Here is a 16,767-nt window from a genome sequence, read left to right on the forward strand (position 1 = left end):
AACATGTAACAAGAGTAAAACACAGAACATCAAAGATGGATATTGTGAGCTGGCTTGAGTTGCATGATAGCAGTGGTCACCTGACTGCTCCATTTCCACCAACACTTCACACGTTACATAATGTGCTCTAAACGTGATCTCATGGTAATTCTCTCGGAGGAAAGAGAGGAAAGGTCTTTGGTTTACAGAATCCCAGGTTTTGCATGTCAAGAGCCGCTTTGAGGGCATTCACGCATACCCGGCGGGCACAAAAACACACTCCTGTCATGTGCACATGTACAGTGGGAAGCATTCAGAGATGAGACAGATGGGAGGAGAGCTTCCTCTCCATTGATGCTTCTCTGCATGTGGGAGTATAGGGATTTTTATTGAACTAATTTTATCTAAACATGATGATCAGAGGCCACAGGATAGAAAATGTATATGTCAATAAAAATGTTAATAATATCTTCTTTGAAAAAGTTACATAACATAACCAGGTTGCTATATTAATAGCAGATAAATCTGACACGTCAGTTGATTTAAAATGCTCCACAACTTCCGATTGTGTATGTCTGCTTCACTGACACATGCTGTGAGTCACATGCAAGTGTATTTGCTGCATTTTATTACAACCAAAGTGATCTTCCATGTTATCTGGATGGGAAACACAATATCCTGTTCTCTGTTGATACCATCTAGTGGTTCATCGTGAAAGCTGCTGCACCAGCTATGAGTCATCTGCAAAGGGAGGAGGTGTCTGACATCACAGGCTCACAGTTGCAAACAGGAGACCCAGTATGCCGCCGTGTGGCGAGACCAAGAATGCCATCAAATGCATTTCATGAATGAATGGCCAGATGACCACAAATCTGCCTTTAAGCTGATTATACATGAACAGCCCTTGATACATATGTCTTTTTGCTAAATCAGTAGGTTTTTCAGTACGAAAATTAAACTGTACAGGATATTGTGACAATATGGCGTATTTTTTTCTACTTATTGCATTTTACTATTTATTTTTTTGCAAAATTTGTAAAACTCCATGACAAGAATCATACAACACCCTAAGCCACAAACTGCTCCATCATCTTGTAACTGACTTTTGAGGGTTGTATCTACAGTGGGATGCAATGTCACATTCCACAACATGTTATGACAGATATGACAGATGATCTTTTTTTGCCAGGAGCATTGCACGCAATGAAATAGTTCACATATAGTAAGTGCATCAAATATCCTGTGTGTTATCATAAACGTATAAGGATAAAACCGTATGAGCCCACAAAGACGTGGTTGCACCATATTAATGATCTGAGATACTATGTTTCCTGTGTAACTGGGTACGAGAGAGTGTGTGAAATTTGTCCCATCTGTTCTCTCAGTCGCTTCATACTTGAAGATTATTCTAGCATGAAATGTTCAGATAGATTATTCAGATTAGACCTGATATTATGCAACACATAATATGGACATCTGCAGAAAATCAATACATACATTTAGTATGATATTACATGTGAGAGGGTACGTTTTTATGAGAGCTTTCAGTCCAGGTCAGAGCTTTACTATCCCATGAGAGGATTTATTTTCCAGCAAGGACACAGTAAGAAAATAAAAACACAATGTGACAATACATGATGTCTACGTTGATGGTCACTATAAATACACCGCTTTAACCAATAGGAGTTTAATTTAACCTTTAGATACTCTGAAACCTCAACCTGTATAAAAAGCCTCAGTCCACTGTTATGCGTCTTTTTATGAGGTATCTTACCCACCTTACTAATGATGCATGTGACAAATATTACAAATATATGTATTTATAAATAAATAGCCCAACAGCCTTTTGGAATTATTTTTAGCTAACTGCTGACTGACCAGCTGGTTGATTCGTAAATACAGCCGCATGTGATCCCTGAATGTTACACATGTGGCTGTATTCCTAACCACTGATGTATAAATCATAGTCAAGTGTTTAAAAATGTAAACAAAAGAGTAAATTAACAGTTTACCCACACATTTATTGGTGATACAGAACATTTTATATGCCGTGATATATTTAATGTAAATAAAATAAATAGCTTGAATAGAACCAGGGTTTAGTGTTTTACTCGATATCAAGCCACTGCTGATATCATGTGACTGAGGCCTGTGAAGTAGGACTTCTCTCTCTCGCTCATCAGCTCGAAGTGAAGAGGCTGCTGGCAGAAGTTACACTCCACTGCTGAGGAGTGCGGCCTCAGCTCCAAGCCCACCTCCGTCCACGTATTCACCAGTCGGTCTGTGGGGACGAAGCAGAGCACAAACCGGTGAGGATACAACCAACCATTGCCATAAATTATGGATGTTAGAAGTACCTAAAAGCGAGTTGGAATTATCAGTAAATGATAATAGTTTTATACAATATACTGGGGTTTGAAAAAATCCAATGTAATGTGCCTATCCGGATGTTTGTTTTACTCGTGCATTCCATCATCTTTGTTAATAAAGCTGATGTTAATTGTTAAGTATAATGGCCTTTTCGTCCTTTATTCCTTCAAATGAATATTTTACATTGCCGAAACATTTTATATACCAAAGATTGCTCCACTCGACTACATATACTTTGTATCGCAGGATACATGAGATAAGGGAATTTCTGGCCGACGTACCAACAAAGTAGTACATCATCTGTGGAGTGTGGTGTGGTGTGGGGGCGATGCGCAGCAGCTCCTCTCCTTTAGCCACAGTGGGGTAGTTGATTGCCTGGACGTAGATGTTGTAACGAGACATCATGATGTCACAGATCTCAGTGTTCTTCTCTGCATCCGCAACCTGACAAACAGATACACCCATGTGTCAGATTCAGATTTCAATGTGTCTGTAAAAATGACATTTTTCAGTCAATGCACCAAGCACCAGATGGATAGCCATGGTAGCGGGGTGGCCTGGTGGTTGGGGGAACTATTCTGTTAGCCACTGTTGTATTAGACTGTATTAGTTTTAGCTGAGTGTACCTATTACTGTAATATACCATGACCTAGATGGCTGGGAATTTTCGCAGACAGATAAATTATTAACTTTCCTACCCGGACAGGAATAATGTGACTCGGGCAGTGGACCACCGGAAGGCCGGAGTCCATCAGCATCTGTCGGAGCAGCTTGACGCTCCTCTGATGTTTCCTCCTCAACGTCTGGCCTTCTTCGCTTTTCAGGATCTTGATAGATTCTTTTGCCCCTGCGAGCAGCATGGGGGGCAGGGAAGTGGTGAAGATGAAGCCTGCAGCGTAGGAGCGTACTGTGTCCACCAGGGCGCTGGTGCTGGCGATGTAACCACCCACACAGCCGAACGCCTTGCCTGGAAACAAAACACCCATAACACGTCAGAGAGGCACATACACAACGGATGAGAATGTTAGGAAATGTTTCCCGTCATTAGTGAGGCTTTCACTTACCAAGGGTACCGGAGATGATGTCCATCTTTTGCATGACTCTGTCTCTGTCCCCGATCCCTCCTCCTCTGGGCCCATATAACCCCACAGCGTGCACTTCATCCACAAAGGTAAGAGCACCAAACTTGTGGGCGATGTCACACATTTCTTCTAGTGGGCACACAGCCCCTGTAGAGAGCACAGTGTTAAATTAGAATATTTTCATTTTTAAGACTTATGATAAAAATTTTCAAACATAGGGATTTGATTTATAGGATTTGAAAACATACTCATGGTTTATTTACTTTGGCACACTTTTTTAGGAACACATAAATGATAAGAAATTCCCCACCAAAAAAGACTGATACTTCAGTGGCAGGGCTGTGTTACTCACCGTCCATTGAATGCACGGTCTCAAAGGCAACGATCTTTGGAGTTGATGGGTCAGACTTCTCAAGAAGTTCTCTTAAGTGGCTGACGTCATTGTGACGGAAAATAAATTTCCTGACTCCACTGTTTCTTATACCCTGAATCATCGAGGCATGATTGCCAGCATCAGAGTAGATTTCACAACCTGGAGTAAACGAAAGAAAATGTAAACTCTAAAAATGACTACTAGAAGTTTCAGTTTGAATCAGATTCAATTTTGGACACAGCAGCTTTATTTAATGTACCTGGTAGCATTTTTGCCAGAGTAAACAATGTGGAGTCATTGGCTACAAAGCAGGAAGTGAACAGCAGCGCAGCATCCTTGCTGTGCAGGTCAGCCAGCTCCAGCTCAAGTTCCACGTGGAATTTGCTTGTCCCTGAAATGTTTCGAGTGCCACCTGCACCAGCACCATGCTTTCGTACCGTTTCACTTTAAGAAGAAAAAAACGAAAGCGCTTACTTTGATGAAACCCCTTGTTTCTTATTTCATCAATCTGACCGGGGTTATCAGTGATCTATGATTTGTGTGCCTACTCACATGATAGCCTGTGTGACTCTGGGGTGACGGCTCATGCCCAGGTAGTCATTGCTGCACCACACGGACACGTTTCTCTTTGCATGAAAAGACTCAGAGTAGTCATCTGCCATTGGGAACGAGGAGGCACGCCTGTTCACTGTCTTAAAAACCCTGTAAGTGTGATCTGTCTTCTTGCTTTCAATCCTCTTTTCAAAAAACTTTTCATATTGGAAGGTGACAACTGATGGAGGAAAATGGGAGAGGGTTTTTTTTTTTACAAGATTCAGAAAACTCATACAGTTTTTGTGAATTATTGATCATTGGGAAGAATTTGGCTTTCTTACCTTCAGGCAGATTATCCTTTAATAGGTGAGACACTTTGGAAGATGTTGGTTTAAAAAGGCTTTTCGGTGCCCCGGTGCTGGCCTTGTCTGCCTCGATAAGATCAAAAACTGATAAATCCACACCAGTTTTCCCTGATCAAGGGAGACGCAGAGTGTTAATAATCTCTAAATCAATGCATGACATTCATTTGCACTTTCATGTGGATGCCAGTATGTCAGTGTGGATGCTCAAAACAATGACCTTTCACGACTGACATAACCGACTTACTGTATAGGTATCCAGTTGCAGGTGTGACTGTACAATTTCTTACCTGTGCGGAAAGAGTGTCTCTCTTGAACGTCCTCCTGCAGCTCCATGCTGGCCTCTCTTACTACCCTGTTGTTGTTCTGCACCATCTCTGCAGCCAGGAAAGGGCATTTAGAGCCTACAGTCTGGCCAGCAGGCAGCACAGTGTGTCCTGGAGGCAACTTGACTTCATGCTTTTGATCTGCAGGAGACAGGAGTAAAGTATCTAAGTATCTAAATTATAGTCTACAAAATAAAAATATATCACATTCATTTAAATCACATTACTGTATTGATCTAGCACTTAATCATATATAAGGGAGTGCATTATAGTGTTTAGCTTACAACTGACCGTCATTTGTTGAAGTGCCTTTGGACACAGAAGTTGAAGAAGACAGAGCTCTGGCCAGGGGTCTTGAGGCCAGGTCCATCATCACAGGGCACTTTTGGGCATAGCTCACCAGCGATGAGTTTCCAGCCAGTTGCAGGAAAACACTGGGCACAACGGTAAGGAAAGGGCACCGGCGGACCACTGCGTCCATATGTGATACTCTTGACCTAAATGGAAAGGAGAAAAAAAATGTCTCAAGATAAATACATTTCCTGTGAATTTTCAAGGCAAGCAAATTTTACACTGATTATAAATATTCCATAAAGTTCAGCTATTGGAATACAACCTGCTCCTGGCTGCTTTTGACTAACATTACTAAACAGTAAATAAAGACAGACACCATGGGTGGTAATAAAGACACTTAATTGAAAAATAAATAATCTGGTTAAAGGTACCACTTCGACAATGTTAAGAGATCCAACTGTTCAGCTAGCATGTCAGAACCCAGAAAAATGTTGCCTTTATCTACCTTTCTCTCAGTTGTCACCTAATACCACACAGCATTTTTTTGTTTTTTTTACCTGAACACATCCCACTCCAACTTGATGTAACAGATCAAAAATGCCTTGCGAAACATGACTGACTCCACACTAATCCGTGACCAGTGAGATCAGAGAAGATGTTATGTTAAAAGCCCGAGAGACTGCTTTCATTCACTCTGCCCTACAGTCCAGCTGTCCTTGACAAGTAGAAAGGGGAAGGCCTCTCAAGGGCTGGTCCTTTCTACTACAAGTGTGTGGTCTTCCGTGATGACATACTGAGCCCCCACCATCATATATTACAAAACAGGAGCTTGGTCTCTGTTACAGACCATAAAATCCATAACGTCAAATTTTATGCTATGTATTTTGGTCTCTCCTTTGAACTGTCAAAGGTACCAGTTAGTGAATTCTAGTTAGTAATACTAAGTGACCATGACTCAGAATTCAATACTTAAATCACTTCAAAGACAAGACATCTAAGATCTAGATAGACTGTAAGGCAAAATTAACTGTACACAACTTTCAATTATTAGACATTGTTTCTCATACAATAGGTCTGACATAGGTCTGACATGGCATGGCAAATAACATCTGTATCCAGCTGCTTTTAACCTCCCTTACTCTCCGCTGGCTTTTAGTCAAGACTGATACAGCAGCATCTTAAGGTTGCAAGATTAAGGAAGAAATGAACAACGGAATTGGAAAGCTATTTTCAGATCAGTTTGAATCAGCTAATCAAACCGTGGATAAATTGAACGCAGAAAAATACAGTTAAACTTCAACCGGCTGAGGACGAGAATGAACCACGTGACATATAAACTACCTCTGCTGCATTCTCTCATACAGTTCGTGTATCAACCCACCTGAATGATCTTTTCCAACTTTAGAGCTGCTCAGTCTTGTGTCCGACTCCTTTACCGTAGACCGTTCTTGTTTCCCGTTGGAAACTCCAGCTGGTGAAATTACAACACTTTCGGTCAGTGCGGTGACGTAGCAGATGTGTGTTGCACAAGCATAAAGCCACGCCCACCAGCAGTCATATAATAACACTGCCAAAGATGGTCTAGTCCAACAGGAAGCACTATACGTTCACTAAACCGAGCACAAAACGACCTCCAAACATTTTTTTCACTGCAAAAGTCAAACTCATTTCTTCAGTATTACCAAAGCTGTTCACCGCTGTAGCCCCCAAGATACTGTTTACAATGTCATCATGACCAGTGGTGGAATATTTACTTTGCAGGCCCACAAATTTCAGGGACTTCACCTTTTTCCATTCCTTCCAGTTCACCACAGTTCTGACAGAAATATTGTACTTTGCATAAATGCGTTAGCAGTAGTATATAAGTATTATATAACAGTGTTTCACTCATAAGTTAAAATTTTCTCTATCACCTTTGATACTTAGAGTATATTTTGTTAACCCTTACACACTTTTACTTAAGTTTTTATTTTGAATGCAGGACTTTTACTTGTAAATTAGTATTTTACAGTTTATTATTGCTACTCTCAGATTAGAATATGAATTCTTCCTCCAACGAGTAGCACTAAAATACTGAAAATGTCATCATCATCATCACTAACTACTACTTCTAAGATTATAACTGTGACTTGATTAAGATTATGATACTATGTCAGTATCACCATAAAAATGCTGCTTACATGCATCAATAATAATGATTCAATAGTAGGCTATAATAATATAACACTCTCAAAGATCATTCTCCATATCGAGCAGTTTACGTTTACTTTTGATACTGTAAGTATATTTCGGTGCTAATACATGAGTACTTTTACTTAAGTAGAAGTTTGAAAGCAGGCTTTGTACTTGTTAAGAAGACAATGTGGTACTTTGACTTTTACTCAAGTAAACCACTGGTTCTGGATAATTTAAAAATCTATATTGAAGTTTTTTAGGGTTCCTTCACCACTTCCCCCTTTATTTACTCCACACAACTTGATTTCTTGATCATATAAAACAGTAAAAGTTCTGTAATTTCTTTAAAAAAAAAAAACTCCTGCCCCATTCTCATTTAATGCACGCTGTCTCCACCTGCTGGAGAACAGACTATAAAGAAACAGCAGCATCAGCCTAGATATGTTGTACATTAATGAATGAACACCTACACAGACACTCCAGTTCCAAACCACTAAATCATCATCCACATATCCTCACTTATAGTCTTTGCACCAGCATGCTTTGTTGTGTTCAGTGGCAAAGCATGTACAATAGTGCTGGAACAATTGTAGAGTAATAAAACTGCCATGGTGTGTTTCAGGACTTTGCAGCAGCAGGTTCAAATATCTTGGGAATATATAATCAAGGCCAACAACAACGTAAAGATCAAAACCATGCTCTGACTTGTCAATGTGATTACAGGAGTTTTAATGATATAATGACACATTTCTGAAACACAGTTAGAAAACAAACACACACCCTGACTGATAAATATGCTAAGAGTACAAACTGAACTCACGCAAATTAATATAAAAATTTTTTTCTGAAAAGGTTAGGGAGGACAACTGAATGTAAGATCTTTGTTAGATTTGCAATCTGTTTCAGCAGTTCGCATCCACCGCCACTAGGTGGCAGCATTATGCTCATATCCAGCCTCCATATCGCAGCTTGTTGGGCAGGTAAATGCTGGTGAGGAAATCAGGAGCTATGGCTGCCAGAGACTGTATTTCAGCCTTGACCCTGGTCTGCTGCATCAGTTCCATCTACAACAAGAGCAAACATGCAATTTTCAGGGGCATGCAAGAGGATACCGTGCAAACAAGTATAAATCATCAGCCTCCACAAAAGTGTGGGTATTCTGTATCCTTAGTATCAGCGAGCTAAGTCCTCTCACACACATTCCTCTGCCATGTGTCACATGAGCAAAATGTTAAAACTGGTAAACCTCTGAGGAAGAACACTTTTTTTTCCTTGTGAAAAAAAGGGAGCTTTATACTAACATTTTATCAAATAGTCTCATGACCTGTTGCTGCTATACCTGTGCAATAACACGACTACACTGTGCAATATTGATCATTTATAGTTTATAGTTATATCGTTGGTGTTATATGCATATTTTATTTTACTATATAGTTATATAATTAATGATTTCAGTTTTAAGCTTTATTTATTTTAACATATGCTGCCAAGAGGATTGCTGCCAAACTTAATTTCATTGTTTTTAATGCAATGACAATAAAGAATCTATCTATCTATCTATCTATCTATCTATAAAGGTGAGTGTGGTCGGTTAGTGAGTTGCAAATGAAAAATTGCAGCATTATCCTTTTTATTGATATCATAGTTAGAAAGTCACATTTAAAAAAAAAAAAAGGGTAAAAATCATCCAGTTAGGTCAAAGTTTTCTTTGTAAAAAACAAATGACAAGGAAAAAATGTCAAGAATGTGAGATCTTTGAGATGGAAATAAAACAATAACACTGAATCTTTTAATCCTAAAGCTATGGTATGTTACTCAAAGTGACATGTTTCAGTTACTTTCTTTCATCACACTTTATTGAGCTCTCACGCCCAAATTCCTCTGCAGCAGTTTCCCCTCTCCCTTTTTCCCTTCATTTTTTTCTCACCTCTTTCTGCCAGTCAGGTTGGCTGGTTAAGTACGGCCTTTTAAGGAGGCTGCCGAGTTTGCTTTCATCTCTCTTGGTGAGGGGGATCAGGGCATCCTCAGGAACCCGCAACCTGAGGAATGAAATGTTGATTTTTCTGCACATGACCAAATTAATTTCCTGAAAATGACAGCAGGCAGAAGGCAGTTCTGTTGATGGATGTTGTTCCGACAGCACGTTTCCTCCCATTTTCAATGGACTCTAGTTGAGGAGTCATTATATGTATGTTTAGTGGGAAACATAAGAGGAAGAATTGTACAGACTACAATCAAATGTATGTCAAAAAGCCCTTTTGGCCTAAATTTGTTCAAGGGGACATATACTTAAAACTCAATATGCTCTCAGACGCAGTTCCTTTAAGGAAAAAAAAATTGAGGGCGACAGCAACAGAAACCAAAACAAACAATCTAAATGTCCCCAGAATATAATCCCAATTAGAGGCAGGAGGAGGAAGTAGGAAGTAACGAATGTTGAGTCCAAACCTCTGGAGGTCAGAGGGGAGGAGGCCTAGCCACATAACGCTGGGGACCGTCAGACTGTGGGCCTCAAACGACATGGCCTGTGGAAAAACCCATGCACACACAAACACACACGCCCAGTCACACACACACAGACACATGTCGCGCTTATACGTGCAGTATATCTGAAGCAAATACACAGACAATCAGCGCCGTCCCTACATAATGAGGTTATACCCAGCACATGTTCACAATGAAGTTAATGAACACAAGGATGATTACACAGATTCGCAGTGATCAACAAAGACATTGCCACACAATCACTCAACATTTTCACCCCATGCCATGTCAGTTTAAATATTCTGCGATGGATGATTGGTCCATTTTTTTTTTTTTTTTTTTTTTTTTTTTTACTTAAAGAGGGGCATAATTACATATTGCTAACAGAGAGACACTGAACAGGCCACATCGGATAATATACAGTACAGGAATAACTGGCATTGGCGGGACTCACCACTGATCCGTACTTGTAGATACACATGATCTCAATGCCTGGGAAAATGAGAGGGAGAGGGAGAGACAGAGACACGCTGCAATCACCAACATACCAGAGCAATTATCCTCTAAGATGTGTGACGGGGCTTAGAGCAAAGTAAAGCATTACATATGTGTCTTGCCATGCAATGGGAAAAGGGTTAGAGGTATGGAGACTGATGGAAACAGAGTCATCCCACCTGGACAAGATCGGGCCAACGGAAATAATGGCCAGACAAAGCGCTATGACAGGTGCTAACATCTGCTGGCTTAGTGGGACATGCAAACCTACTGTGCGTGTGCAGAGATGAAAAGAGAGTTCTGTGAGTGTAGTTGAATGTGTGGAAATACGTGAAGTGTGTGTGTGTGAGAGGTGAAACTGGTTTGCACTCAGACAGATGATGTGTACCGTGAGGGTCAGCATCCACCAGAGCAAATATGGGGATGTGCAGCGTGTCCCAAAGCTTCCTCACCATCAACCTGCTGTTTACATCTGGCATGCCTTTACCCTGACGCACACAAACACATCTGTCAAGTATATAGAACACTGATGATGCCCTCTTTGAGAGGAGAGGATATTAAAGTTAATCTGAATCAAGTCACATTTACAAAAATCACCAAAAGATAGTGGGGAGAAAAAAAACTAAACACACTGTGATTATGATGCAAGGAGAGAGCTTTGTGCAGAAGTCGTCATCCAGCAATCTCTGGAAAGTTGCATCCTTCTCAACTATCAAGACAAATTTTGCTGATGATACAATATCTGATCGTCAGGGAAAAAAACAGACCCTGCAGCCATGTAGTAAGAAATACTGTATATAATAATTACAACATGACATTCCCAGATGTATCTTAAGACAGACAAAATGGAAGACATATGCATAAATAAATAAATAATAGGTGGAACGTGTACACATTTTTCTTTCGCAGGAACAGTAAAATTCTCAAACTCCTTAGGAAGGATACTTTTGATCCCACCAATGTTTGATGAAACTGCAACAGCCTGAAAACAAAACACAGACATAAAAACTGGTTCAACCAGTAAAAGTTGTCTTGGCAACATTGTAGTGCTAATGTCGCTGTGGTTGTCTGTAAGGCACCCTGTGGAGTTGTTGACACCTCATGGTGCTATAGAGCAATGTTTGCATATTGTTTACATCACATCTTCTACCAGCACACAGAGCAGAGATGCACATTTCTGCCGACGGTGGTGGTAAGTTGGTATCATAGACTGTATGCAGTCTATGGTTGGTGCCTGAGGCAATATGACATAAGTCAAGTCTTGAAAACATTTTTAAAAGGAGGTGAGAGAGAAAGGTGGTAAGACTGTTGACAGGACTTACAGCAGAGCTGGAGTGGCAGTCAATCCTTGTCCCATCCTCCTCTATGTAACGCAAATCCCCTGCAATGAATCCCTTGGACGTGGCCAACTGGTGACATAAAAGTTACACACACTTAAGTTACTCCATGCTCATATTAACACATAAATATAGTATGTATACATACTTCGGACAGTGCCTCTTTGAATTCAGCATTAATTGAATTTCTGTTTGATCAGAAGAACCATATTTTTTTCCACAGGTGTTTCCTGAGACATGAAGCAGAACAAAATGCTTAAAATACCGCACTAAACTAACACATTTCATCTGTGGGACATGAACTAATAATAACAAAGCAAATCCAGAGGAATTTTGCTACAAGGTCTTAATGTCTAAAGTCTGCGTTTTTTCGCCATACTGACAAAACTGTTTCAGGTATTAACATGGACATGAACACTTACCACATGAAGTGATCTGCGAGGAACTTTTAGCATGCAGGAGATATCATCCACAATACTATCCACAGCTGTCTGTGAACCAAACAGCTGTGTATTGTTGTAATAGATGTCTCTGTGGAAACAATATGTAAATGTTCATGACACCACATTTACCAATAACCAAGGAAAAAACGGCAAAGAATGCACATTTTATTTGACTTTAGTGATCACTTGAAAGGTGAATTTTTGGTGAATTGAAAACAAATAACCTTTTTGTAGCATATGAGTTTCTCTGCACAAGTCTGTAGATGACGGAGAGAATCTTGAGAATTTGTGCTTTAAACAGAGAAACAAATAAAACATGAATAACTCTCCTGAACAATAAACACTATACTCACTATCATGAGTTTTATATCACATCTTTAAAGGGCTGTAGTGAAAAAAAATACATACCCTGTTCTTAATTTGGATATCCATGTGGTAAATCGTTCCTTAAAAAGGCCCTTTCAACATGTTCTGTCTCTGCCAATTTGTCACCTAAAACTAAGTCTGACTTTTACTGCCGTTTGTGCAGTTGATGCATATGTTCACAATGAATAGAAATGAAAGCCACATGAAGTACACTACCACTGTAGGTTTTTTGACTAAAAGGAATGTCTGCTGTCAAGACAGGAAAAGTCACATATGAGGCAAAATCAGAAAATAAACCAGCCGAAGGTGTGAGTATCTTCTCACCAAATTTAGTGACAGACGAAGGGCAGTCGCTCCTAATGACGCTGACAGAAGCTCCTGAACTCATCTGAAGCCCGATGGCACTGTCAAAACTTAAGTGGGGAGTAATGAAAGAAAACTTATGGAAGTTCATTTGGAAAAGAAGGGAAGAAAAAGAGGCCATTAAAGAAATCATCACAGACTGTTTGTGCTACATTTGTTTTTACAGCTTTGAAAATCAAGCTCCCACCTGAAAGCCATCTAAAATTCCCCACACCCTGAGGGCTACCTATGAGAAGGCCTCCCTCACACTTCACCATCCTGATTCCTCTGTGAAACTTTTGGCGCTCAATCTGTGGGATTCTCACATTTGAAAGGGCTAAGTCAGAATGCGCTTTAAACTGTGGCAAAGTTTGATCCAAACAAGACCAGACAGCTTGCTTTGTTCAGAGCATAAGGTCTCTGCAGCCTAGTCACATTAAAGCCCTTTGCAAATTTGTGTTTGACTGTGTGTGTGTGTGTGTGTGTGTGTGTGTGTGTGTGTGTGTGTGTGTGTGTGTGTGTGTGTGGAGACCAGTGCTTTTCAATTCCTTATCACTCAGGAGCTCAGGAAGTTATTTCAACTTCAAAGTTGCAAGTTTTAATTTTTTGGTTGCCTGTTCAGTGTTTAAAACACCCCTTATACAAATTCAGAAAAAGCTCAAGTGTGTATTTCCTCTTTAAGTAAATTAAACAGCAATTAGATCATCTTGTGTGGCCTGACCTATGTAAGTAAATGTTTATTTATTTCTTTACATAACATGACTGCTTGTGTTTATCTTGTAAATGTCAGTTGGCTTACATGGATCCAAAAGAGTTGGTGTGTGTATGGCGTGTTTAAAACTAGTTACCTGACGTTGGCCCAGCTGGATCTGTTGGGCAGTGTCAGGACAGGGGCTTCACCTTTGGACAGACTGGTCACTATTCCAAGGATTATGTTTTCAATATGGGTCAAAATTTCCCTGCTGCAAATAAAGATACAATGACAATATTTCAAAAGCATGAATGATGCAGGAGTCAGCCAAGTTACCTAAAATCAAAAGACAGTGATTTCCGCTGTGAATGCCGACAATGATTGTGGAAATAGCTGCCAAAAACCTAGCATAGGAGCCGGTTCAGCTTCATTAATATATACTTTTATACAGTATGGTGCAGGTATTTTCAGCATCTGAGAAACTGTTCATGGATAAAATAATCAGAATGAAATGATTGCTCTTTACACCTGACAAAGGCACTTCAAATATTGCCATAAAGATTGCCATAATTGATATACAGCATTGCCCACAATCCAGTAATCATACCTAGCTACATTATAATCGGGCGAGTGAAGTACCCGCTGCATTACGCTGTCAGTTTGCTGCTGGCTAACAGCTAACAAGCTAACCATGACGTAGTTTAACATCACCTAATCAAGCCGCTGGCGCAGGTGACTGTGGACTTACTGGCTGATTTCTTCGTCGACACGTTGGCAGTCTGTAATGACCTCCACATTGTTCAGCAGCTGAGCACGGAGTTTGTCAATTTCAGTGAACAGTTCTGCTGCCTGTGTTCCCATCACTTTATTGTGCACTGTTAACCATTAAGTCATTTATCTACGCTAAGTTCCCGCCTAGACTTCGTTGCTCAGCTGACATGACTGAAGGCAGATGGACTTCCGGTTGGAAGAATTCACCGTACGTTTGTTTTGGGTTTTTTTTTTTTTTTTGGCCATGAGAAGACCACAGAAACTGAACAACAGTTTTGAGTATTTCCACTAAATGTACACGGTAAGACGATATTTACACTGTCATATGCGAACACGTCGTCTATCCAGTGTTTCTTAACCGGATTCAAGTGGAAAAAGTTAGTCTACAGAAACGCCCCGGGTTGTGCCTCTCAAATATGAGGAGGTGAAAGTAGTTAAGTAAAATTACTTAAATACTCTGCTTTGTACAGTTCTTAAGTACTTTTACTTAAGTATTCACATGGTCTGCTACTTAATACTGTTCTACTTCACTACATTTCTATTAGCCCACTAATTGACAGGTGCATATCTCAAAAAACTAAATCCTGCACCCTGTTGATGACAAAAACTGTAGATAAAATAAGACCTGTAATATTAAAATGCTGCTTAATTGTTTGTTGCATTAATAGTAATAATCCAGTAGCATTATATCTAATAGTGTAATCCTGACAGAGGGCATTTTTACATTTTTAACTTTAGTAAAAGATCTGAGCACTGCATATGGGCTGTAGGCCTACTACACAGTGTGTGTGTGTGTGTGTGTGCTGGGTGCTTTACTTTTTTCTTTTTTTTTTTTTACTTGTGAGCCGTAAATGAGCCCTTTCTGCATACATAAATGGTATTCATGATATTAAGCCACACCATGATAAAAGAAATTCTGCATAGCACTTCTTTTGGTTTATTTTTCTGCTTTTATTTTCTTTTCTTTTCTTTTTTTGTTAAATCTTCTCCTCTCTCCTCAGGGTGCCACAATTGTGAATGCAGAAGTACGTGACTAAATAACCTACAGTAAGTCTTGATGTCCTGACATGCACAAAACAGCCTGGAAATGACTGCAAGAAGCTACCAGACTTCTTCTTCAAGCTAAAGGTCAGTGCACATTTGCAAGCTGTGTCCATTATTAACACCCAGGACTGTGTGTGGGCCAGTTCGCACCTCATTGGTGTAAGGCGGTAGGCCTACACTGGTGGTGTTTGGAAAAATCCCCGTTAGCACCCTCTATGGCACTCAGTAATGAGACCCTTTATGTGAGCTTGCTGATACTTGTCCAAAGGTGTGTCGACTGTATGTGTGTTTCTGTTTGTGTGTGGTGGTTTCAGTAGGGTGGGTGGGGAGTAATTGGCTGTGGTTAGAGTCCCAGAGAAACCATATATATATATATATATATATATATATATATATTGTATCTGTCAGCCATGTTGAAGTGATTTTTGAATATAATTTTGATGATGGTTGTGTATAACGATAATGATGGTCAACATGTGTTTCAGGGCTCAATAAGACGCTACAAATGTTGCTGCTCATTCTTTCTGCAGCAGCAACAGACAGATAATGACTAATTGCAGCTGTGTTAGGCTCCAAACATTAAAATGACATTAAAGAAATACGATGCCCTGGGGAAATCCCACATATTGCTTCATCAACAATCTTTCAAAACCTGTTTCTGTGTCTTTGTTGCATCATCTTCCAGTCATGTCACTTCATTGTTATAACAGAGACATGTGCTTAGATTCTATAACTATTAGGTCATCCACAGTCCCCACCTTTCAGAATTGCTGGCAGGCATGCTGCGTGTGTTTGCGGAGGCACTGCAGTCTTTCTTTCACAGTGTGAAGGCCTGGTCAGAGTGTGTGGGAGCCAGGATCTGAAGAGAAGAGGTCCGTGCCCCTGACCTGACCCTGAATATTTCCTAATGTGCAGCTTTACCAAAGGTCCCCCTTTCTCCTGAGTGGCTTTGACAAGCTGCTTCCGTAGTAATGGCTCTTAATTTCTGAGTAATTGCTATCTCTAAGTGATGAGGGACAACCCCTCACCCAAACTGAAAAAAATCTTAACATGTGGAAGACCACAGGTTGTGGGGGTCCTTTTTCTTCTCTTCCAGACCCCTGCTGTTCCTTTGGCCTGGGAGAGATTTGTGTCGAGTGTGAGGCCCTAACCTGAGGAGACAGAGTGCAACGAGTCATGTGCTTGTCTCGGGATGAGTGTTTGTGCTGGGCTGTAGGGGGGAACATGGGGGAAGTAGGGGCTGCAGGGTCAGAGGAAAGAGAGGGTGTGTGTGTGTGTGTATGTGTGTGTGTGTGTGTG

At 40.3% G+C, this 16,767-nt stretch overlaps 2 protein-coding genes across 2 annotated transcripts; both read right to left on the reverse strand.

The window, feature by feature from the left end:
• Positions 1-1,979: 1,979 nt before the first annotated feature.
• LOC111672180 (5-aminolevulinate synthase, non-specific, mitochondrial-like) lies at positions 1,980-6,851 on the reverse strand. The gene is made up of 11 exons (XM_023429510.2): positions 6,702-6,851; positions 5,318-5,523; positions 4,991-5,167; positions 4,680-4,811; positions 4,357-4,576; positions 4,064-4,248; positions 3,784-3,963; positions 3,414-3,578; positions 3,048-3,316; positions 2,631-2,793; positions 1,980-2,260 (listed from the first exon to the last, which is right to left on the reverse strand). The coding sequence occupies exons 2-11, from the start codon at positions 5,505-5,507 to the stop codon at positions 2,097-2,099; spliced, it is 1,845 nt and encodes a 614-aa protein (XP_023285278.1). The 5' UTR covers positions 5,508-5,523; positions 6,702-6,851; the 3' UTR covers positions 1,980-2,096.
• Positions 6,852-8,207: 1,356 nt separating this feature from the next.
• spo11 (SPO11 initiator of meiotic double stranded breaks) lies at positions 8,208-14,599 on the reverse strand. The gene is made up of 13 exons (XM_023429589.2): positions 14,402-14,599; positions 13,811-13,924; positions 12,945-13,033; positions 12,479-12,545; positions 12,234-12,342; positions 11,797-11,883; positions 11,420-11,456; positions 11,107-11,216; positions 10,863-10,962; positions 10,434-10,471; positions 9,944-10,020; positions 9,423-9,534; positions 8,208-8,559 (listed from the first exon to the last, which is right to left on the reverse strand). The coding sequence occupies exons 1-13, from the start codon at positions 14,512-14,514 to the stop codon at positions 8,440-8,442; spliced, it is 1,173 nt and encodes a 390-aa protein (XP_023285357.1). The 5' UTR covers positions 14,515-14,599; the 3' UTR covers positions 8,208-8,439.
• Positions 14,600-16,767: the final 2,168 nt, after the last annotated feature.

The sequence above is a fragment of the Seriola lalandi genome, unplaced genomic scaffold (genome assembly GCF_002814215.2).
Source record: "Seriola lalandi dorsalis isolate HSWRI2012SDOR001 ecotype SW California unplaced genomic scaffold, Sedor1 jcf7180002054896, whole genome shotgun sequence".
Taxonomy (NCBI): Eukaryota; Metazoa; Chordata; class Actinopteri; order Carangiformes; family Carangidae; genus Seriola; species Seriola lalandi.